Raw genomic sequence first — 25,811 nt, 5'->3', positions numbered from 1 at the left:
TGATCCGCTCACCAAAGGATAAACTTCACTCTTTAGCACACCCAGGGGTGTATGAAGTTCCATGTGACTGTGACTTGGCCTATTATGGGCAAACAGGAAGATCAGTGAACATCCGCCTGGAAGAACATGAAAGATACATTCGCTACTATTACTATGGCAAGTCGGGACTGGCAGACCACGCTTTGGACACTCCTTCACACAGGATTAGATGGAGAAAAACGAATGTGCTATTTAGGAGTCGTTATAGATCTGAAAGACTATTTTTTGAGTCAGCAATGGCTTTGAAGAATTCTCCCAACCTTAACAAATATGGTTGCATTAATTTGCCAAAAATTTGGGAGACGGTTATCCTAAGAAAAACTCCTGGATAACTGCTGCTGCTTTTTTTTTTTTTTTTTTTTTTTTTTTTTTTTTTTTTTTTTTCCGTTAGAGGGCGCCAAAAATAGGACTTTAGATCTTTTGTCTTTCTGCAATTATATTGTTTCACTCACTGTCGCGTTTACATGTGTGTTGTGCTCTGATGATGCTGATTTGAAAATCAGCGAAATATTAGCGTTAATAAAACATCCTTGTTGATAAAAGTGTTTGTGGTGTTGTTAATACCGTGAAAAAATAAGTAATGAATAACCAACAACGCCTAAGCTTATCAGTTAGGTTAATTATACTATTCAATACTATTATATATTGTATTTACATGGAAGCACTCTCTTTTTTAGGATATGTTCTATTTCATTAGCATCAAAAGTTGAAGATTTTAGTGTGAAAAATGAGCCATGTTTACAGTATTTGCCAGATAGTGCAGAAAGAAAAGCACTGGAACAGGCCCTGTCTAAGTACAAAAACACATCTACAGAAATCCCAATTATTATTGGAGAGGAAGTGATTTATTCTGGAAATGAATCTTATCAAGTGATGGTAAGCTGTAATTGCATAATGTTTCACACACGATATGTAGTTATTTTCTTTTCTTTATTTCTTTCTCTATCAAGTTATATTTGAAAATCAGTTTTGTGTAATTGAAAAAAAATTTTGTTCAAGCATCTCAAACTGTTTGTTTGTTTGTTTAAATTTTCTTTGACAAGTGAAATGTGAAAAAATTCTTTGAATTCTGGCATTTCTTGAGGTGTCTTTATGAATTATGAGTTAAGTTATTGTGAAACATAATTAATTACAGGTACAAAGCTCTACATCCAAAACTTGCAACTTCAGAGTTTCTGGTTTGACTTACTGAATTTTGAGTACATATTTGAATAATAAAAAAAAAAAATAAAGAAAGATATTGAAAAACTAACAATTTGGTGTGCTTTTCCCCTTAAGTAGGATATGTCAAGAATTTGAGATATTGATTGGAATCAGTTATGAAACTTTATGATGAACTATTGGAGTAAATTCTGCATGAAGGAGAGGACATAACAGGAAATGGTAAAAAAGCAGACAAATTACTGTGACTGCATCCTTAATCTTCCCAACAGTTGATGGCAGAGTTGGCAGTAGCATGATTTTAAGCAAATCTATATTTATTTTTTATTATTTTTTTTTCCCTGTAGTAATTTCTGGTTTTTCTGAATATCTGGATTTGGAATTTTTATTATTTGTTTGTAGAGTTAAAGGATTTGAGTAAATTTGATTTAAGGTCCTTAAATTTGATCTAATTTAAGGACCATCTTTTCACTTTCTCTGCTGAGAAAAATCAGTATATTATGTTCTGTATTGCCACACTTATTACACCTTCAAATATAATCTTGTAATCTCCTCTTCATCGTTTTCCTCCTTTTAAGCTATTTTCTCCCCTTAGTTGTGAAGCTATTCTCCCTGATCTTTTAGTTCATCCTTGTACTTGAATGCTGTATGGAAAACCTTAGGGAGTCCAAAAATATTACAGGAATCAAACAAACACTAACTATTATATACACAGCAACTATCATATCTTTAAACTCATTCGCTGATAAGGCACTAACAGCTTCCTCTTGCAACCCATTTCACTTGATCACCACTCTCCTTTCAAAAAAAGAAGTCCTTAGTTTAACCACACTCTTACACAACCTCGGGTGATTGATCCCTTGTTCTCTCCTGTGCTGTCATGAATTAGAATATTTCTTCAGCATCAGCTGTATAAAACCTTTTTAATAACTTATATATTTAGCATCATGCGTAGCAATATACACATCCAGAATGAAGCATGCCATGTATACCGAGGCAGCTGATGTGAAGTCAGCAGAAGTGAAATGGGTTGCTATATATAAGTAGCCTGGTTGTGAAGACACTTAAACCTTGTTTGCTTGCACTTGGATAAAGGATTAAATAGGAATATAAGTTCTATGCAAATTATAATTTGCTTTGTAACATAGTGGAAAAAAAAAAACTTTTTACAATTTTTATGTTTCTGACATATTTCTTTATGCCTATCATCTAAACTTTGTAACTCATAAACCTTCATTCTATCTTTATAGGGAGCACTCTATAACCAGCAATCATTTTGATTGCTTACCTGTAATAGATCCTCTTTGGAAACCCAGGTAACAAAATCTCTACACCATAGTTCACATGTGGCTGTATCAATCATGAATAGTGATAATGACTTCCTTATCTACTTGTCACCGTGTTCTTTAATATCCAAGTAATCTTTAGGAATAATTGTGGTATGTCACTCTATGCTACACATACACCAGCCATTATACTATTCATGTTTACAGTATCTCCTCTGAACTTCATATTACTCTTCCTCCCTCTCCCCCACCAAATGCCCAACCTCATGGCCTGGTTGGCCGAGTGGTTAGTGTATCTGCTCTTCTGCCAAGAGGCTGTGGGTTTGAATCCTGCCAAGAGCATGGATGTTTGTGATTGTCCTACTAACTGTTTGCCATATGTACTGTACTGCTGTAACCTGTGTTCTGGCACAGTATGATCTTTTGATGTCTTTGCGCAATAAAAATCAAATAAAAAATCATAGCCTCATTACACTGGTGGAGCTTTTAATTTTAAATGATCTTTTGTGCTCGTACTATCAGTCTCTTTAAATTACTCTGCTTGATCATTACCTCACATTTGTTAGCTGTTGCCTTTCCAGTTTTGCAATATCTGCAAATAATTGAATATTTCCTTCAAATCATTCTCTATATCATTAATATACAAATTAAATAGCAGCAGCCTTAAATTCAAAGCTACTGTGGTGTTGGTCGCATATATTCTCTTGGATTCTACTCTGCATATACTTCTCTTGTGTATGGCTGTCATTTGCCCTCTACCAGCTTCATATTCAATTCCTATTAACTCCAATTTACATAATAGATTCTATCCTTTTAAGTGCCTTTGCAAAATCCAGCACTATCCTGGTGTAGCTATTTCCATTATCCAACTAGACTGTCAGTTTATTATAAACAGTTAAGACAGTACTGTGTCCTTAGACAGTGTAATGTGTCCTTAATAGATGATCATATTTCTATCCATCTTCCTGAATTCTGCCCTTAAACAACTTTTCCAATCTCTTAATACCACTATCTTAATTATCTCAAGAGGGATAGTTAATACCAACCCTCTTGAGTTAATGATTGTTTTATAATTTGCTATTTCTGTCATAGAACTTCCTTTATATAAAGGAATTATGTTGACTTTTTTTTTCACCACTTTTAAAATCTCATATAATCGTGATTTACTTTGTTAGTTTTTTTATGCTATTACATATACTGAGTGAAAATTTCATAAATAAGGTTTGTTATGTATAAGATAATCTAGAAATTATCTTATATTTAAATTTAAGATAATTTCAATTTAATTTCAATTTTTTCACATTTAAATTCATTTATTAATGCAGTTGTACATTTAGCATTACTGGAGCTGCCATTTGGTTAAGTGGTGACAATACAAAAGGGGACTTAAAATGTATTTAAGTAGTCAATTTGCTTTCCTTAATGCTGTATATTTCTTAGGGATTTACATATAAATAACAATGCGTGTATATTATTGTACAATTGTTTATAGTAGTATCCTTATGTTATACACTATTACAACGTGCAAGCGATGTAGTAATGAGAGCCATTTTGTTACTAGAGTTTTACTTTGAATCTCAGTGACAGACATGTTCATTAGTTGAGTTTTTTAGAACAACTGTTGCAGGTAACAAGAATGCTAGGTTAATAAGTAAGCAAGAGAGAAGAGCAAGAAAGGAGGAAGAAACTACTGAGTTAAGTTTTGTGATCTCAAAGTTTTTTTATACATCTGGATCTACTATTCAATGAGAAACTAAAGTTAATATTGAAGGGCAGTACAATGTATCAAGCCTTTGTAAATTAGTGCAAATGGTTGTTATGTGCTTAATAAGAAGCAAGTGGTATATGTTCCATGGAGAGATGGAATCTGCAGTAAAGTTCTTTTTATTGGAATGGTATTTGGTGCTGTTCAATTAAATGTATTTTTATTGCTAGATCAATTATTGTTCATGCGTATTCAGCAAAATAAAGGAAAGATGTGTTTAAGGAAGCTTTCTTATTTAAAGACACATGCAAGTATAATGATTAAGTGAGAGCTGTAACTTCTTTTATTGTGATTGATGAATTTGAGAGATAAGTTAGAATGAATGAGTAGAAGCAATAAAGAAAATAAACAAAGGAGAATGTGTGTATATATATACAGGGTGTTCGGGATAAATTTGACAGTTTCGTAAGGAAAAAGAAAATCTTCTTTGTATCTATTAAATTTAATGAATTGACAAAAAAACATTACAGGCAGAGTTAATTACAATACTATCAACAAGATTTACTCAAAATAACCACCATTAGCATCGATCACAGCTTCAATTCTGCTTCGGAACCTCGAACAAGCTGATGCTACAGTCTCCCTGGGAAGGGCCGCAAAAACTGTTTTAATTTTATCCATTAACTGGGCTTTTGTATTACTGGAAGTGCGATTGGTGTCTTTTTCAACTGCGCCCCATACAAAATAATCCATGGGGTTAAGGTCTGGGGAGTTTGGAGGCCAAACATTTGGACTGGTGAAGTCGTAGAAATTTTCAGACAACCATTTTTGACTTTTCCCAGAGGTGTGGCAAGGGGCCGAATCCTGCTGCCATACATACGGCCTACCATTGGCTACCCTTGTTATCCAGGGCTTGACTACAGTTAGCAACTCCACGAACAAAGCCCGAATTCCAATGCCAGGGTTCTTCAACACCTGTTCCTGCAGATTTGCGAGGAATTCTGCTGTACGAACGCAATCAGATCGTCTGCTAGGGATCTTTCTTCTTGCTACATCCTCGTAGTCACCATTGCAAGTCTCTAGTTCATGCCTGATTGTTTTTACTGTATTCAGGGAGCATTGGGCAGCAGTCGTAATATCCTTATTTTGATGGCGGGCACGAATCATCATGATACAAGTTATTCTCTTCCATGATTCAGGTGGGTTCCAGCTATCCATCCTTTCTGACATCTTGTATATGAATGAAGAAGGGTCCAAACTTTTAAATGAAGAGAAGTGTGTGTTAATACATGTAACTTACGGAAAAATATAATTAATTATAAATATGTCAAATTTATCCCGAACACCCTGTATATATATATATATATATATATATATATATATATATATATATATATTCAAGTGAAACTATAGAACTTTCAGCTGTGAATACTACACTAGTGGCCAAAATTATGGAAAAACCTTTTGGAAAAAGTGTATTTTTGAGGTTTGATGGCTCATAAGACCACTTTTTTTTTGGTGTAATACCATAAAATTATATATCAATGGAGAGATAATTTATTCAAGAATGTAATGCAACAAAGTTTGTTCAATTATCTGTATTCTATGAAAAGTTGCACCCAAATAACCAGAAAAAAGAAGCACAACTTGCTTAGGTTGATATGAAGTAGCTTTCCTTCATTTGAATGTAGCCAATGAGCATGAGTGTTTAGAGAGCCAATCAGGTGTCATCTTGTTTTGGCAATGAGCCAATTAGATCACAGTAGGATTCAGCTATTGATATCATGTATTGGAGCTGAGAGGAGGACATTTGTCAGTGTGTTATGTGATTGTTATCAAGTTGGTTGGGTTTTTTTTGTGTTCTAAAAAGTAATAAAATTAAAGAAATGGTGCAAAGAGTTGACTGGTCACCCAGAAAGTGATGTAAAATAGTACTATTAAGTGAACAAGACTACAGTTATGAAGAAATTAGAAAAAAAATTGGTGGAAACTTAACCGAAAGTGGCATTTCTAAATTTTTGAAGCAGTATAAGGAGACTCAGTCACTAAAAAAACCAGACTGGTAAAGGCAGGAAAAGGTGCACAACAGCAAGTGATGATAGAAAAATTGAGAGACTGTGCCTATGTGACAGAAGAAAATCATCTGGGTGTATACAAGATGAAATGGCACAATACAATGTGAAGTTGAGTGCAAGGACTGCTCAGTGCAGGCTGCAGGAATTTGGTCTAAATTATAGAATTCCACGAAAAAAGCCATTTTTATCTCTCAAACAAAGATTGAAAATATTAAACTGGGCTAAAACCCATGTTAACTGGACAGTGGAACAATGGGACAATGTTATTTGGAGTGATGAGACCAAAATCTCCCTGTTTGGTAGTGATGGCATAAAATACGTAAGGAGAAGAATCAGAGAAGTTTTGCATCCTGATTGCATTACACCTACTATGAAACACCCACTTAGTATTATGATCTGGGGTTGTATGACATCAAAAGGTGTGGACAGAATTTGCGTGATTAATGGAATATGAATGCCCAAAAATACATAAATTAAATACTTGAGGACCAAACTGAAGCCTTCTGTACGTGATCTTTTCCAAGATAATGAAGCATTTATATTTCAACAGGATTCAGCTGCATGTCATGTTGCTGCTTTGTGCAACAAGTGTTTTCAAGATAATCATATTCCACTGCTGGAATGGCCTGTGAATAGCCCAGACCTTAACCCAATCGAAAATCATCTATGGAGCTGACTTAAGAAACTTGTCAGTCAGAAGCAACCCATCCCAATTAATAGAAGCAATAATTCTTTTCTTTTAGGCTTATACGGTGATCCGAATGCATTTTTGAAAATTATGGAGACAACTACCGTGTTTGAATAAAAACTTTAGTTTAATATAACTAAAATCTACATTCGACGTTTCAACCTTTATGTCAAGGTCATCTTCTGGAGCATACAACTATACACAGGAAACAAGCTATACTACAATCAAACTGGTTTGTTAAAGACACTGACCAACCGCTACAACAATTGTTGGCCTGACCTCTGGTGAGAAAAAAACAGAAAACCTACTCAAGTCCGTCACTTCTTGGCCACCAGACACGGTTAAAAAACTCAAACCCCACTACGCCCACTCCCCCAGATTATATGGGGTTCTGAAAATACACAAACAAAATGTGCCCCTTCGACCAATCGTGGAAGGAATAGACAGTCCCAATTACCACCTAGCCAAGAAATTAGCGGCAACACTCAAGGAGTTGGTAGACAACAGGCAGTCTATCCTTCACGGTCTACTGAAAAACCGACACACACTGGCCAATACACACATGCTAATTCATACCACCACCCATCACAAAAATATGGAGTCATTAACACCCTTAAAAGCAGAGCCACAACTATTTGCTCTAACCAGCAAGCCCTGAAACAAGAACTAAAAATCATTAGTGACACATTCATAAATAATGGCTATAACAAAAATACTGTTAATAAAATACTCTATAAAACTACAACAAAAACGAATCTAGATTACAGTAAAACCATAGCCATCCCATACATTAAAGGGTTATCAGAAAAAATCAACAGAATCCTACAACATTATAACCTCAATGCCACCTTTAAACCACCCACTAAACTTAAAACCATATTCAACTCTTCTAACGATCCTCTCCTCCCATTAGCACATCCTGGAGTCTATTGGATCCGCTGCACCTGTAACTTACTGTACATTGGTGAAACAGGACGGACAATCCCTATACTCAAGAAAGAACACATTAGACACATTAAATATAACCATTATGGTGAAGCAGGCCTCTCAGACCACGCACTCAACACCTTACACCAAATCAACTGGAAAAGCACCTGCTCCTTACACCGCACAAAAACCTGGTATGAAAGGAAATTTAAGGAATCCTGCGAAATCCTGATAAACCACCCAAATATCAACAACAAAGATGGCATGAAAATTCCAAGGATCTGGATGGCACACATTCAGCCTACCTAATATGAAAGATACAGCATAAGTCAGGACTGTAGCCAATCCTTAGCTAATATTAGAAACCATTCCATACCAACTGGCTGGAATGATGTGAATATATATATATATAGTAGACAACACTATTAATAGGACTCTAGCGTTGATGTATAATTTTTTATTTTTATTTTTTTTATTTTTTTATGCATTTATTTTTTTTTCTCACCAGAGGTCAGGCCAACAATTGTTGTAGCGGTTGGTCAGTGTCCTTAACAAACCAGTTTGATTGTAGCATAGCTTGTTTCCTGTGTATAGTTGTATGCTCCAGAAGATGACCTTGACATAAAGGTCGAAACGTCGAATGTAGATTGTAGTTATATTAAACTAAAGTTTTTATTCAAACACGGTAGTTGTCTCCATAATTTTCAAAAATGCAGAGGCAATAATTCAATCTTGGTTTCACATTATGACAGCTGCAGAACTAAAAAACTTGGTTCACTCCATGGGAAGGTGTTGTAAGGCCGTAATTAACACTAAAGATTATCCAACTAAGTATTAACTCACACTGTGAGAATTTTTGTATATCTCATTTTTTCTATGTGTTTCACTTTTCTTCTTTATAACTGCTGATCTAATAAAAAAAATTCTTCATAAAAGTTATTGCATTACATTCTTGATTAAATTATCTTTCCATTGATATATAATTTTATGGTATTACACCAAAAAAAAGTGGTGTTATGAGCCCATCAAACCTCAAAAATACACTGTTTCCAAAAGGTTTCCACAATTTTGGCCACTAGTGTATGTTCAATTTGTATAGCATCTGGTATTATTCCTCAAAAATGAATTTAACTGAGAGTCAGAGAGTGAGAGAGATGATTTCTTTGAGCTTGTATTATCTAAATGTATGTTAATGATATCATTCAAGGGAAAAAAACTTTCTAGATCTAGATGGCGATATAGTTATCTTCTGTATTTAATCAGAATTTAAGAGTTAGATATATATACTCAAATTTACTAATTGTAATTCTATAGAGAATATAAATCAGATCTCCTTAGAGAGAGAGAAAGTGAATTACTTAAATACAGAATTTGTGTTTATTGTATATATTTATCATAAATATTTTATTTATTTTATTTTATTTTGAGCTTCATTCTTTGGATAAACACAGTGATTTTGAAGTCGGTGCACTATCATGGGTACAAATCTAAAACATTCTAACCGTATTTATATATATTTATTATGTTACTCTTCCCGACTAACTATAACTAAAAGGTTGAATATATAGAGCAAAGTGGGGAATAACATAACTGGTCCAGTTGAACAGTATAACACCACTCCCTTTAGACACCACCAGAGCTGACTCAAGCAGCCTGGCCAGTGGATGCCATCTCTCTTATAATATTGTGATGCAATTCCAAGGCAGTATTCACATTGACTGCAATATCCTAAGCATCTCTAGTTACTGCATTAGTATTAGGAATAGTATCATCCAGCTCCCTCCAGCTGGATGATACTATTCCTAATGCTTCGCACCTCCCTGCTATCAGCATTCATTAAGATCATCATACTGTAATCATTTTAACCATTTACTCACCATATAGTGAAAGAACTCTGAGATTTCCTTGAGTCCTCATGGCTGGTTTCTTCTCATAATCTTATTTTGCCCTTCTTAATTATCATAATCTTATTCCTCCCCCCCCCCCTTTTTTTTCTGTGCTTTATATTCTTGTTCTTGTAACTGATCGCCTCTCTCTTTATGTTCCCTTTGCAACACTTTTGCAGCATCTTTGCTTAATGATGCTACTCATCTGTTTAATTCTTACCTGAGTTTTCTTCTGATCTTAAGTATGTGGTCTGATACTACTTCCATCAAACATTCCACTGTAGATTCTTATGCAATGGTGTGGCACTGCCCCAGTCTTTTTCCACAAGTTTGTCGTAATCACCATCTCTGCATGTTTAGCTATCTTCAGATCAAGAAATATCCAAGTCCTGACTATATCTTAGTGTTAAACTTTTACCTTTGACCAGAAACAGTCTAGATTTAGTCACTGGATAATAAACAGAATCTACATAAGTACTTCAGATGTGGTCTGATCAAGGTCTTATGCATGGTAGTTATACACTTCTGTCATGTCCTAAAATTTAAAGGCACATTCTACTTCTCAAAACTATTGTAAAGCTTCTGGATTCACATTTATTGGATCCAGAAACTTTACATTTCTGAGATGCAGCTCTTTGTAATGGAAGCACAAATGCTAACAACAAATGTAATTCAAATTGTCAAGAAATAACTAGCAAAAGAAATACTGTAGGATGAACATGCTTCACAACCAATATTCAAAATTGACCTCCTTGCCAGTCATGCAGTTGTTGTCTCACCATTGATAGTCTTGTGCATGCGAAAGCTACTTACTGGCTGGTGTCTAATAGCAGTGTATGCATGTTCAACATATTCCTACTGTTCATCAACCTTTCCCACTGATGTAGAATATCTCAGTAATTTCAGATAGTCCCAAAAATAAAAATCCACAAGATTCAAGTCAGGTAGCTAAGGAGGCCATGTCATTGGACCACCTTGGGCTTCACAACTGAAGTGTGGTGGAGTTCTGTGTGTGAACCACATTTCTCCTCCATGCAAATTGTTGTAAGGGAATATCATTGAGCACAACATGGAAGATGTCTTCTACCACATTTTGCAAGTAGGGTGCATACAAAGGAGAATTTCTTTGTCTTGTTTTCTTTAGTTGAATCATTGAGTTTCTTGAAGATGTTTGCAAGTGGAGATGCTTCAACATTCAAACATTGTTTGCTTATACTTGGATAAAGGATTAAACCAGAATATAATTTCTTGGCATCTTTATTTTGTAGTATAACCAAGTGAAAACTCTTTCATGAACTTTTGTTGAGTCAGAAGCATACTAGCTACTGACTTGACAAATCACTGTTAATGCTGTGGCACTGCCGATCTTATAGCATCTACTTGAGAAGACTTGCAGTAACTCCTCAACTAAACAGTCGATTTCTTTCAAATTCGAGGCCTAAACGTCATGTGTAACAAACTGAAGGCTGAGAACTTTGAGTTTCCCTGCATGACATGTCCTTGCATTCCATCTAAATTTTGGAATAGCAGAAATATCTTGCTGCTCTCTTTTTCTATAACAGGCCACTCCTCTTTCCCATCCACTCTAGGATCTTCTCTCTCTCTCTCCTCTTTGAAAAGCTAATTTCACTTTAATAGCTGTTTAAAGTTTTTTCACTTGGTTATACTACAAAATAAAGATGCCAAGAAATTATATTTTGGTTTAATCCTTTATCCAAGTATAAGCAAACAATGTTTGCACGTGAAGCATCTTCATGACTGGGCTACTTGTATGTAGAGGTTAATTTATTTATTTCATGTGATGATGCAGCGTTCCCCCTTTATACCGGAGTTCACGGTACCATCTAGTCCCCCCAAATTTTATCCGGGCTCCGGAACCGGCATAGACTGATGAATCAGACCTATGGCTGGGTCAGTATTCCTGCCTGTAGTCCGTGTGTGTCCTCGGACCGGTTTGTCTGCTTGCGGGATGAAAAACACCAGATAAACTGGCAGAAAAAATCCTGCTGTCCAGCCCAAGACCGGCTAACTTGGCTGTGGCTGAGGAAGATCCTTGAGCTCCTCATGTCGTTGACGGGAATCGAACCTAGGACACTCCTTCCCCAGGCATATGGTTGCGAAGCGCAAAGCCACTAGGCTAACCGCGCGGACTAGAGGTTAATGACTTTGTATCAGTGGGATACTAAGTCATCTGAGATGAAGTCATTAACTTCAACAAACAAGTAGCCTGGTCGTGAAGGTACTTCACATGCAAGCTTTTGTTTTCTTACACTTAGATAAAGGATTAAACCAGAATATAATTTCTTGGCATCTTTAATTTATTTTTAAACTTTAATAGCAGCACTTCATTCTTAATTACTTCCTTCTTTGCAGACTCTACCATAGGTTAGTCCCAAGTAAGGTCTCTCTTCCAGTACTGTCCTAGATGGATATAGCTATTTACTCAGCAATATGCTCTTGGTTACATCTTTCTCATGATGTGCCATTAACATTTTCCATGTCACTCTAAATCATGAAGGTCTTGGGATTCCCTCATTGGGATGGTTAATGCCTAGAGAAAATTTCCCCTCTTCACTTAAGATGTCTTGTTGCCTCTAGGACATCATGTATTTAGGATGATTATCACTGTACCTCTGGATGTATGCTTGATAGAAAGACTGATTATAACTGCTTTGACTGAACAAAGGTGATGGGCTTGACTTTAATGCTGCCTATTCATTTTACAGAGCTGTATTACAAGAGTCTAATCAAGACAAGAATCAGTCCTCTGCCAACTCATGTTTGTACAGCTCCAGGAAAAAGTGGTGACAAGAACCGCACAACATGTTGTCAGAGTATAGAAAAATGATAAATTTAGTTTAATCCTTTATCCAAGTGTAAGCAAACAAAGTTTGCACCTGAAAATATATTCAGGACTGAGGTAAGGTGGTACATCCCTTGGCAACTCGGAGCAAAGGTACACCAAGCTCTCATCACTCCTTGTCTCAGTATCTCCCATAATGCAAAGCACATCTCCTTGAGGACATGTATACTGCTATGCATTTAGCAAAGGGCCACTACCCAGACCGGTTTCAACCTTTATTGAGGTCTCGTCAGTTTGAGGCAGACCCAGAGTGGTGATACTAAAGCAGAAGCAATGGAGAGGTCATATTTACCTATACGAGTTTGCCAACTGGTGTACCATCTTGTTATTAAATTACTCTGGATTTAGAGAAAGATGTAGGAAGTTTATTTTGCACTTGGTTAGACTATAATAAATTTAGTTTAATCCTTTATCCAAGTGTAAGCAAACAAAGTTTGCACCTAAAAATATCTTCTGGACTGAGGTAAGGTGGTATGCAAACTTTGTTTGCTTTCACTTGGATAAAGGATTAAACAAAATTTATTATAGTCTAACCAAGTGCAAAATAAACTTCTATCTTTCCCTAAATCCAGAGTAATTTAATAATAAGGTGGTACACCAGTTGGCAACTCGTGTAGGTAAATATGACCTCTCCATTGCTTCTGCTTTAGTATCACCACTCTGGGTCTGCCTCCCACTGACACGACCTCAATAAAGGTCGAAACCGGTCTGGATAGTGGCCCTTCCCTTAATGCATAGCAGTATACATCTCCTCAAGGAGATGATGTGCTTTTATGGGAGATACTGAGCGTGGTCCACCTTTGCTCCGAGTTGCCAAGGGATGTACCACCTTACCTCAGTCCTGAAGATATTTTCAGGTGCAAACTTTGTTTGCTTACACTTGGATAAAGGATTAAACTAAATTTATTATAGTCTAACCAAATGCAAAATAAACTTCCAGAGTATAGAAAGTTTTGGCTCATGTTGCATGGTGTTTTTATAACATACATGACATGTCAGAGAATAATGCAACAGTGAGGGTTATAGAGAATAGGTTTAAGAACCGTCAGACTGACATAGAATTGAAGATGCCTGCTTTTATAGTCAAGTGAGGATGAAATAGTCATCAGTTTTCAGTCTGCAGAGACTGGGCACCACTCGCTATCCTCCATTGTGAGAACATTGCCTACTGTGCCTGAAAACCGAGACTTGGTGTATCTATTTCAAGAAGAACACATCATATCAAAATTTACCTCTGGAACTTTATTATCCTTTTATGTTGTCAACAAAGTTATATGCACTCTATCTCAGGCTGATTTTAAGATGCTTTCTTTGTTTGCTTTGCAGTGCATGCTGGTAGCATGGGGAACTTGCCAGTGTATGACTTATCAATTCTCCAGGTCTAGAGTTGGATAGCACACGTTATCATTTGGCTAGGCTTCTTATGATCCTACATGTAGAACTATTTCAATACAAATGTTAATAAATAAAAAAAAATTATAGCCTTATATGAGTGGGTGTCACATAAAATGATACTTATTTGGCAACTGACTATAAATCTCTGTGTAATTGACAATACTCTAAGGTCCTCCATGCACAACTTTCCTATCTGAAGTTAAGTTAGCCAGTTTCATATGGATTTGGTATGGTTTTTTCCTCAGAAAAAAGGAAAACCTCTGGAGAACATGCAGACAGTTTAACAGACATAATATATTTATGTCAAAGTTTTGGTTTCTTTGACCATAGTTCCAGCACAGTTGCAAGAGTATTGCAATATTTATCCTTTGTTTGGAAAGAACTATTCGACTCATGTAGGAAGTGAGGAACCTTCATAAGGAGTTTTATCTCCAGGTGAGTTGGCTGGCTTCATACAGAGGTGATCGTTTTTCTTACTGGAAAATCAGGTGTTTATCTCAGAAAAAAAAAACGGACAGAAAATTCTATATTTGATGTACATAATACTTTGCCTTGTAGCCTTAGTTGTGTTTGCCATAATGCCAACTAATTCTCATTTCAACATTATTCCTTCTCCTACAAACACTGGTCATAGAAAGTGTATTTTATTTTTCCCAGGCACTTAGAAGATTGTCAGGTACTTAGGAAATATGGTGTAACTTTTCAACTATTATCAATACTCTGATGGATTTTTATTTGTTAGCAAATGTATGTATGCCAATGACCTAGCGATCCTACACCAATCTACCTCCTTTGCCAACCTAGAAACAACCTTGAACACAGACCTGAACATCCTGGAAGAGTGCTTCAAGCAGTGGCACCTGAAGTCAAATCCAACAAAAACTGTGTTCACAGCATTCCACCTGAACAATGCTGAGGCAAATCAACACCTCAACCTCTCTTTCTCTGGCAAAATGGTAGAACATGGGCTTCACCCGAAATACCTTGGAGTTAGCCTGGATTGAAGCCTAACCTATAAAAGGCAATCACCAACCTGTCTAACAAAATTAAAATGAGAAATAATATCATTTAACGGCTTCCTGGAACAACTTGGGGTTGTGGTGCGGAAATCCTAAGGTCGACTGCACTAGCCATCGCATTCTATGCAGCAGAATACTGTGCTCTCATCTGGGGAAGTGTGCACACTAAGATTATAGACACCCAGCTAAACTCTACCATGCACACAATTAGTGGGACACTGAGAAGCACCCCTCTCCCCTGGCTGCCTGTCCTATTTAACATTGCTACACCAAATATACAGAGAAGACAAGCTTCGATTAAAGAATTTAATAAAATAATGAGCAACCCACTCCTGCCTCTGCACCAGACTCTCATAAATCCACCTAGTCTTTGCCTAAAATCAAGAAACCCTTTCTGGTCCATGAACAAATTCTCTTCAGCTGCCTTAGCATCAACACCAGACACGTAGAGAGAACACTGGTCTTACCCTGTGGCCCAGACGATCACTCATGTTGTGAATGACTGCTCAAGGTACCAATTTCATGGGTGGTGACCTACAGGACATCCATGAGGTGACAGATGAGGCCCTGGATTGGCTTTCTGGACTGGACATTGACCTGTTGCTGCTTTGTATTCCTTTTGCTATAAGAATAAATAAATAAATTTGTTAGCAAATGTATGAAATATCAAATACTTGCATGATTATCCAATTTTGGCCAAACCAGGACATCACCTGTAAACATCATTTAGAAGATACTAATCTGGAATATTTTTTTAGAATCAAAATCAACTTTAAATTTTCATAAGTAGAGTTGTAATAAATCCAAAATTTGGAACAACTTAATTATGGAATGTTAATCACAGTGGCCATTACTACTGCTGCCTTTAAATTCACAGAGCACTTACTAAGGCATTAAGATGATGATATATAAGGAATATTGTGAGAATAAGCATGAGATGAGTTATTAAATATATAATGCTCAAGCCAGAAAAGTTAGGAGTATGTACAAAAAGCTAAGTTGATGTATGAAAATCTTTAAATCTCTAAAATCTTTACAGTTCCTATCGGTATCCCTAGAGTAACTGTAAAGATTTTAGAGAAGCTGTTTATCCACCCATTTCTGTATGGGTGGGTAAACAAGATATACTTTGCAAGGAACAGCATAGGTTTCTAAAGTGAGGTCATATCTGAGTAATTTGCTTATATTTTATAATAATGTTACTGCAGAGTTGGTTAAAGGAAATAGATACACTATGTTACTGTTGGCCTTTGCTAAACCATTTGATATGGTTGAACTTCTCTCATAGTGAATGAGTGGAACAGTCTTCCTGTTAAAGTAGTGAGTGTATAGTGTGAATGAGTTTAAGAGAAGATATGACAGCTGGTGTGGGTGATGTATGGTCTCCCTGCACATAAAAGGCTGTTGCAGAAACTAGAGAATATGGAATTAGAATATAAACTATTGGCTTGAATAAGTGAGTAGCTGATAGACATGTATCAAAAAGTGGTATATGGGTGATTTGAATTTGCCAGATTTAAGGTGACCAGTGTGTGCCCCAGGGATCAGGCCTTGGACCATTGTTGTTTAATCTATATATATATATATATATATATATATATATATATATATTAATGATATTGGAAAGGAGCTGATGAGAGATCTGCAGTTGTTTGCTGATGATGCAAAGATAGGCATGACAATCAGAGATGCTACTGATATACAGTATTTACAGGGTGATTTGAATATGCTGGAAGTATGGACAAACAATAATGGCTGTTAATCAATTCAACATCAGTAAATGTAAAATTATGCACTTTGGTGTGGTGTGACATTCAACTGTACATATATTGGTTGGATTATGCTTGGAGTGACTAATGATGCTAGAGATCTTGGAGTTATGTTGATAGAAAGTTGAAGTTCAAAAGTCACATAACAAAAATTACAAATACAACTCAGATGATAATTGTGATATTGAAATGAACATTGACATGTCAGGATATGGAAGTCATTTTGCTTCTTTACAAGGTTTTGATATGACTGCAAGTGGACTACTGCGTTCTGATTTGTTCTCCTGGGTTCCAGCAGAGTAAAGAAGAGTTAGAAAAATAATGTTAGGATTATGGAATGTAGATTACGAGGCTAGATTTGAGACTATGTGGACTGCAGACTTGTAGACAGAAGAAAGAGGGATATGATATGATAGAGTTCTATAAACTTTATAGGATTTCAGTTGATAATGGAAGGTGCAGAGAGGACAAGCGGGCATCCATGGAAATTAAGTTTGCATGCAGTTAAGAAAATGGGGGAGTTAGATTTTTTCTCTCATTGAACTGTGAATGAGTGGAACAGTCTTCCTGTTGAAGTAGTGTGAATGGGTTTAAGAGAAGATATGACAGCTGGTGTGGGTCATTGCAAACAGACGTAGCCTCTTGGCTGGAGAACAGATACTCTAACCACTTGGCCAACCAGATCGGCTTATATAACAGAAACAAAAGGTGTTTTCCAGCATAACATTAACATTCGCTTCAGTTCATTTACAAGCATTTAATACATGCTCATATAAGCAGCATCCATATGGTGTAGGTTTATCTTCTGTTGAATGTGCAAATTTGTAGAGCAATATTGGATTTGAGAAATAATGCAAGCTAATAAAGATGCTGTCATTTGTTTGTTGCTTGAATAAGTGACAACTAGTAAAAGACTGGTATCAAGTGGCAGCATCTTTGTCAGCATTGCACCATTACTATAATGCATGCACAAGATAGTAAATGCTTTTCCTTTTAGGATTTTTTTTGAGATATTGTAAATTGAGAACAACAAAAATCATCAGTAGAATTGAAAACTGTATTAGAGTAAATAACCAAATTCTTATAGGTGTAATATTATGCTAAAGAAATTCATTATAGTAGACTATCCACTATTATAGACAATTCTGCTGTTTTTAAGTTTGCTATAGCAAGAGTTTGACTATATAAATGTGATTAATTTTGGCTAAAAATTAGCTGAAATATTGATAATATGAAAAGATGCATTCAATACTTCGCACAGTCATAAAATGAAGTATAATTTAAAGTGTGGTTTATCCAAATTTTTTTAAAATTACAGTTATAAATTTTTATATCTTTTGTTTTTAGCCATTTTGTCACACTCAGAAGATTGCAAAGTATTACAGAGCTGATTCAGTGAGTAGCTTTCAACTAAAGTATGTCAAGTGCTTTGAATTTTTTTTTTACTTATTTTGTATCACTAAATTAGATATTATTAGCAATACTGTTTGAGCTTTATCTCAGAAGAACTGAATTAGGGTGATTTTGGTTGGAGACCAATTTTGAACTGATTAAGGAAATTCATAATCTTAGCAAAATATGTCTAGCTTAAAATTGTATTACCTGAAGAGGTTGTTTAGTTAATATTAGTTTGTCCTTATCCTGAATTTCATTATTTAGTTTAGATCAGTTTGTCTTTATGCTGCATTTCATTAAGTATTTAATAGTGATGACAGCATTGCTGCCAAAAATGATGTTACTATGTTTATTGCTATTATTTATACCAAGGTTTGGTTTTCTCTGTTGGAGTTTTAAAAAAGTATCAGTGTCACTTTCTTGTTCATTTGTTGTTTTTATCAGTCTTGTAATGTCCTCCCTATGGTAATACATTTGCTTTTATTTAAAAAAAAAATAAAAAAATCATTATTATATCAGAGAGTCAAGGACTCATTGCGGGAGGCTATGTATTACCACACCAGCTGTGATACCTGTTCTTGAACTCATTTACACCATTACATGCACTTACCATATTCGGTGGCAGTCCATTCCATCATGCACCACTATGAGAGAAAAATCGAGTTCTCTCTCCCCCCCCCCCTCACTTGATGGCATTCATTCTTAACTTCCAGGGATGTCTTCTCATTCTTTCTCCACCCTACATAAAATGAAAAATTCCATCTACTGATATATATATTTCTTTCAGAAATTTGAAAGTCTCAATCATATTACACCACTGCCTCAATTCTCACTTTATCTTCATAATCTATTGCCATGGAAACTAGAAGATTACACCTGCATGCAATAGTCTAAGTAAGGTGTTATCAAGGCGTTGTGAAGAGGCAAAATAACTTCCTTGTCTTTACATGTCAAGATTTATTTCAGTATTGCAATTAGCTTCTCAGTTGTATTTGCATTCTTCGCCATTTGACCCTTGAACTTCAACCTCCTGTCTACTAAAACTCCAAGAACCCTATTCTGATCAGTTTCTTCTAGCATAATTCCACCAATATAATATGACATTGGATATCACTCCAACAGAGTCAAATTAGGCATTTTCCAAATTTTTTACATGCCGAGCCTAAAAGGTTGCCATCACTGCACTAAGAAACAAAATGTTCTGGCTGCATAAAATCATCTGTTAGGAGATTTACTTACCTATGTTTAAAAAAAAAAAAAAGTCATTTAATATGTGCATTATCTGTTTACCTGTGGAAGTGAGATGGGAAGACAGGTTGAATGTGGCCTGAAGAGCTATAGGAGGAAGAGTGCTCACACTCTTCCTCCGAAGGCTTCCTCTAACAGAAAGGGATAGAAGGTGGAGTGTTATGTAAATAGAGATGGGCTGACTATATTAGCTTAACAAATAAAAGCTGAACAAAATTCAGCACTTGGTTGATATCAAGAGGTCACCAGAGAACAATAGATTTCTGTTTTTATTAATTTTATATATCATCATCATCATCATCCTGACATATACCCTCAAGGGGTGTGCAGGATATTATGATAGTACTACATGAAGAACTTACATCATTACTAACTTCCTATCAACAATTTTCCTCCAAATCAATCTGTTATCTGTCAAGACTCCAACATTATCAGATGTTATATTTCTCTCTTCTAAGGCACTTTTTACTGTATCATTCCACCTATGTGGTCTTCCTCTGGGTCTTTTTCTGCCAACCTGGCAGACAACACTTGTTTTTCTAATCTTTCCTCTCCCATTTTGTTTAAGTGACCATATCACCTGAGATTAGCTCTGCTAACACATTCCTGGATGCTAACAATATCAAGTTCTTTCTTAATATCCTTGTTTTTAATATGATATTGCCATTGGTGCCATCTGTTCATGTCCCCTAATCTTTCTCAGGACTCTCATATCTGTGGTCTCTAGTATTTGGTCAAGTGTTTTATTTCTAACAGCTCTCAGATCCATAAGTTAAAATTGGTTTGAACACTGTCTTGTATTCAGCTAATTTAGTGTTTTGATTAATTTCTCTCTTATTCTATATAAATTTATTCAGTTGACCTCCTACCATACTGGCTTTGTTGATTCTGTTGTCCATTTCCATATTTAATTTAAAGTCTTCACTAAAAATTGTGCCTAGATAGCTGAAATATTTTACTTTAGTGTTCTATAGGTTCTCCATGGAGAACCTATAGTTGGAGAACCTGCAGTTGATATTTTCAATGTTTCTGCCTATTTTTATTGTCTTTGTCTTGTTATTGCTGATTTTCATACAAAATGTATTACAAAAGTTATTCAATTTAGTCAGGGAATCTTGCAGACTTGTACTGGATTTATTTAAAAGTGTAAGTAACATCATCTTCCTCCAATTTTCCCCATTGAGGGATTTCAAAGTATGTTTTTTTTTTTTTTTTTTTTGACTGTAGATCAGTGTGTGTGTGTTCACAGGGCCAGTGTTTGCCTGAGGGGATGAAAAACCCAAGTTTCTGGGAGAAAAAACCTATGTCTTTATGAGACCAGCTAACTCAACTTTAGTTGAAAGAGACTAGATAAAACTTCCTCACATCATAGGTGGAAATCGAACCCAGGTCTTTCCAACCAAAGGGCTTCATCTATACTGACTGAGCTACGGAGGCTCTGCATAAAGTAATATCTCCAATTTTGATATCAGGTTTATTACCACTTTCCTTCATAATATGATCGATATAGATTAGGCTTTTGATGGCTTTTTCTACTTCAAGTATGGATATGTATTCCTGATTGCATGCCTATTGAGGTTTTTCACTACTGTGCTGTTACCGATTGTTTCATTTAGCAGTTTTTCGAAGTAATCACTCCATATATCAAGGATATTTTTTTTCAGCAGTTTTTGTGTCGCCTTTATCATCGCTAATTCCTTTTATGACACTCTCTCCTCCTTTTCTGAGCTTTTTCAACAATCTCTAGAATATCTTGCCACCTTTCTGATATTTATTTTCTATGTTCTTATCAAATTCTTCCCATGACTTTTGTTTAGCTAGTTTTGCACAGTGTTTAGCTTTCTTAGATTTGTCTCTGTATTCTCTAAGAGCACAAGCTGACTTATTTGCCAAGAACTTTTGATATGGTTTCTTCTTTTCCTTCATTGCCTCTTTAACTTCCTATGTGCACCATGGAGTTCTGATTTTTCTTTCCTTACAGACAACCTCACCACCTGCTTCTCTGGCTGAATCAATTAGTGCTTTCTTCAGGATTTGCCACTGAACCTCCAAGGTTTGGTTCCTGTTCTCAAACTCTTTCATTTTTTCTTGATTTTTTACTTTCTTACATGTTATTCTTTTCAATATGAAATTCAATTTTATCCTACTCAAGACTAAATAGTGATCACTTCCAATTTCAAATCCTCTGTACGCTCTGGTGTCCTCCACCAGGGAGAAAACATCACTATCAACAATAACATAGTCAATGAGACTTTTCTTATTCCTTGCCTCTTCTCTCCATGTGAATTTGTGCACATTTTTATGTTGGAACATAGTGTTAATAATAACCAGTCTATGTCCTGAGCAGAAATCCAACAGGTATTTGCGATTATTATTAGCTTTGCTCTTTTCTCAAAATTTTCCCAAAATATTTCTGTATGTCTGACAATCATTTCATACTCTGCTATTTAGATCTCCACAAAGACCAACTTTTTCTTTTTCGTTGTGTCAGTTGCTTTCTCTAAAGCCTCAAAAAATTCTTCCACTTCTACCTTAGTAGAGCCTTCTGTAGCACAAATAAGTCTCATTGTCCAGTTCCCCATTCTGATATTTGCTCGCATCACTCTACTTGGTATTGCCTATTATTCAAGTTTTGCCTGTTAGCCTCGTATTTAGTGTTGAATACTATAGCTGCTCCTTTTTTCCTGATTGTTGTTGCCTGAATATAACATTTTGTATTTATTGCATAAAAAAACATCTCGCCAGTTTTTATCTTTTTTTGTTTCACTCATCCTTATTATGTCGATGTGGCACTTATCCAGTTCTTCTGCTAGTTCCATTTCTTTGCCATTCAGGCTTCTTATGTTGATAATATTGATCTTTAACTCTGGTAATATTGAGTTGGAATGTGTTTCAGGATTTGTTCCAATAATTGACTTTTCACTGTTTGTCCTGATTCCCTGGCGAAAACAATAGGGGACTTGTTTAACTGAGCAACACCCCATCCAGCATGAAATTCTGTCATGTTGTACCATCATTTTATATTGTGGTTTAAGCCATATAAGAATACAATTTGCTCAGCTAAATCCCAAATTGCCAGCCCATCCTCATTTGGGTAGATACCTAACAGGGTGCACCACGAGAAGGTGAGGATTGGACATTAGGTCAGAGGCCCTGGTCAGTTCTCTGCATTCCTTTAAATGCTGTGTGGAGGTCTCTCTCCTTTCAGTTATACAGCTTTGACCCTTAAACGCCCCGCCCCCCACCAGTAATATTTGTATACAGTAAACCTCCAAAATCTTCTTTAATTTGATTTCTTTTTAGATCTTTCTTACGTTTTCTTTTCAATATGATATTTGTTGTTATTCTGCTCAAAACATAAGTCTTATGTTCAGGATTCAATTTTTTTCACCTTATCCTCTTATTCTGCCTGTTTTATTTATTGTTTCAGTGTTTTTCTGATTCAAGAAATCATTAATTTTTTGGATTTTTCCTCAAATCTAGGTTTTATGAAATCCAACTTTTCCAGTAGTGAAGAACTGACTTCATGTTACTGAAGTCAGTTAGTTCTTCAGTAATATGTTTTCAGCAGAGATCATATTCATATAGTACATGTATGATATGCACTTTGCTGCTCTGAAGAAGTTTTTATTAATATTAATGTGTTTAATTAGAGTTAGAGTTAGATATATTAATTGTGATGGGAGATTTTAATGCCAAGATTGGACAGTTCACCCCAGGCATGGAGGATGTTGATGTGCAGGTTTGGAGTTGACAATAGAAATGAAAGAGGAGAAAGAATACTAGAATTTTGTAAAGCAAATAATCTATTTATCTGCAATACCCTTTTTTTCCATAGACCTTCCCACAAATACACATGGACCTCACCAGATGGTACAACAAAGAACTGTATTGATTACATTTTAATCAAAAGTAACTGGAAATCATCAGTTCAAAATGTTAGAACTTTAAAAACTCCAGATTTTGACACTGACCATGAACTGCTTTTGGCAAAAATAAAACTAAAATTTAAGTACCGTAAGTCACGAGCTTTTATCAACAAAATGGACATGTCAAAACTGAAAGAAAAATTTGTGCAAGACAACTATCAAACATTAATAGGAAATGAGATCAGATGATTAACCAATGATAATATTGAAAATACATGGAATCAAGGCAAAAAAATTATTATGAACACTGCACGAAACATACTTGGAACAACAGCAAGACCAAATCATGAATGGATAACCCCTGAAATTTTAAATACTTTAGAATAAAAAAGAGCAGCAAAACATATATTAAATATAAAAAATACAGAAGAAAATAAACAATATTATATCATCATCAAATTGCTGATATATACCCTCAAGAGGTGTATAGGATATGATAGTACTGCATGAAACATTTACATCATTACTAACTTCCTATCTATAATTTTCCTCCAGATCAGTCTATTAAATGTCAAGATTCCAATATCAGGTCTCATATTTCTGTCTTCTAAGGCACTTTTTACTGTATCAATCCACCTATATCTTGATTTTCCTCTGGGTCTTTTTCCTGCCAACCTGGCAGAGAACACTTGTTTTGCTAATCTTTCCTCTCCCATTCTGTTTAAATGACCATACCACCTCAGATTATCTCTGCTAATGCATTCCTGGATGCTGACAATATCAAGTTCTTTCCTAATTCCTCATTTTTAATATGATGTTACCATTGATGCCATCTGTTCATTCCCCTAATCTTTCTCAGGACTCTCATAGCTGTGGTCTCTAGTATTTGGTCAAGTGTTTTATTTCTAACAACTCTCAGATCCATTAGTTAAAATTGGTTTAAACACTGTCTTGTATACAGCTAATTTAGTGTTTTGGCTAATTTCTCTCTTATTCCATATAAATTTATTCAGTTGACTTCCTACCATACTGGCTTTGTTGATTCTGTTATCTATTTCCATGTTTAACTTACCATCTTCACTAAAAATCATGCCTAAGTAGCTGAAATGTTTTACTTGTTCTATAAGTTCTCTATTCACATGCAGTTGATATTTTCTATGTTTCTGCCTATTTTCATTGTCTTTGTCTTTTTAATGCTGATGTTCATACCATATCTATTACAACAGTTATTGAATTTAGTCAGGGAATCTTGTAGACTTGTAGCGGATTTATTTAGAAGTATAACATCATCCGCATAAAGCAAAGAGCTGAGATTAACACCTGCAATTTTGATATCAGGTTTAATACCACTTTCCTTCGTAATGTGATCCATATAGATAATGAATAAGAGAGAGGATAATGTACATCATGGGTGTCAAACTCGAGGGCCGCATGCGGCCTGCGACAAATATTTTTGCTGCCCAACCAAACGTTTGCCAATGAAAGTGATTACTACATATAGCCGTGTTGCATACATTTCCTTTACACGCAGGTGAACCATTTCCCCCAGCCGATTATATACCTACTATCACGTGCCAGTGCCACGCCCACGTCCAGTCATCAGTCTTGTTTGAACTGACTTGTTTGGTGTGCGTAACAAGAAATATTTCGCTTTCGGTGAACAAGAAAAATAAGTTTATTTACGTTATGCTTATTAATTTGTGCAGTTATTTAGTGTCTGGTAAGTTGATGTTCAAGAAAAAATATCAGTTTTTATTAAAATATTCAGCATGTCTCTATCGAAACCAAGTGATAGTAATAAATGAAAAATTGTGACGAACATCGAAATTTCCAAGAAAAGTGGGAAGTGGAGTATTTTTCCTGTGAAGTAAAAAATAAAATAATTTGCTTAATATGTAATAATGTTATCAGTGTACCAAAGTTATACAACATTAATCGTCACTATGAACAACATAAATCAAAATATGATAATTATGAGGGATTAATAAGACAAGAAAAGTTGAAAGAGTTCAAGTCGGGACTGAAAAAAACAACAGTTCATGTTTACTAAAGTATCACCAGAAAGTGAAGTGGCGGTGCATGCAAGCTACGTCTTGTCGGAGTTGATAGCTAAACACTAAAAACCTTTTACTGAAGGTGATTTCATTAAGGAATGTCTAATTAAAGCAGCAGAAATTATTTGTCCTGAAAATATGAATGCTTTCAAACAATCTTTGTCTCGAAATACAGTTGCGGAAAGAATTACTGATTTGGCCGACAATTTAAGTGTTCAGATCAAAGCAAAATCATCTAGTTTTGAAGCTTTTTCCATTGCCTGTGATGAGAGTATGGACATTGCGGGGGGGGGGGGCATAGCTCAATTAGCTGTGTTTCTTCATGCTTGCGACACAGATTTCAACTTTTTTTGAGGAATTATTGGAACTAGTACCAATGCATAACACTAGTACAGGACAAGATATATTTAATTGTGTTTTTGAACTTCTGCA

The 25,811-nt window shown here is 35.4% G+C and overlaps 1 protein-coding gene across 1 annotated transcript in view; it reads left to right on the top strand.

Moving 5' to 3' along the window:
- Positions 1-25,811, top strand: part of P5CDh1 (delta-1-Pyrroline-5-carboxylate dehydrogenase 1) — a 280,792-nt gene that overhangs the window by 26,458 nt on the left and 228,523 nt on the right. Inside the window, exons 2-3 of the mRNA XM_090391995.1 lie at positions 717-915; positions 18,161-18,208. Of these exons, the coding sequence (XP_090248121.1) occupies positions 717-915; positions 18,161-18,208 (247 nt within the window). The remainder of the gene's footprint in view (positions 1-716; positions 916-18,160; positions 18,209-25,811) is intronic.

The sequence above is a fragment of the Typopeltis vanoorti genome, chromosome 4 (assembly GCF_054136105.1).
Source record: "Typopeltis vanoorti isolate ZY-2024b chromosome 4, IOZ_Tvanoo_1.0, whole genome shotgun sequence".
Classification (NCBI taxonomy): Eukaryota; Metazoa; Arthropoda; class Arachnida; order Uropygi; family Thelyphonidae; genus Typopeltis; species Typopeltis vanoorti.
This window is presented reverse-complemented; position numbering and strand designations above follow the sequence as displayed.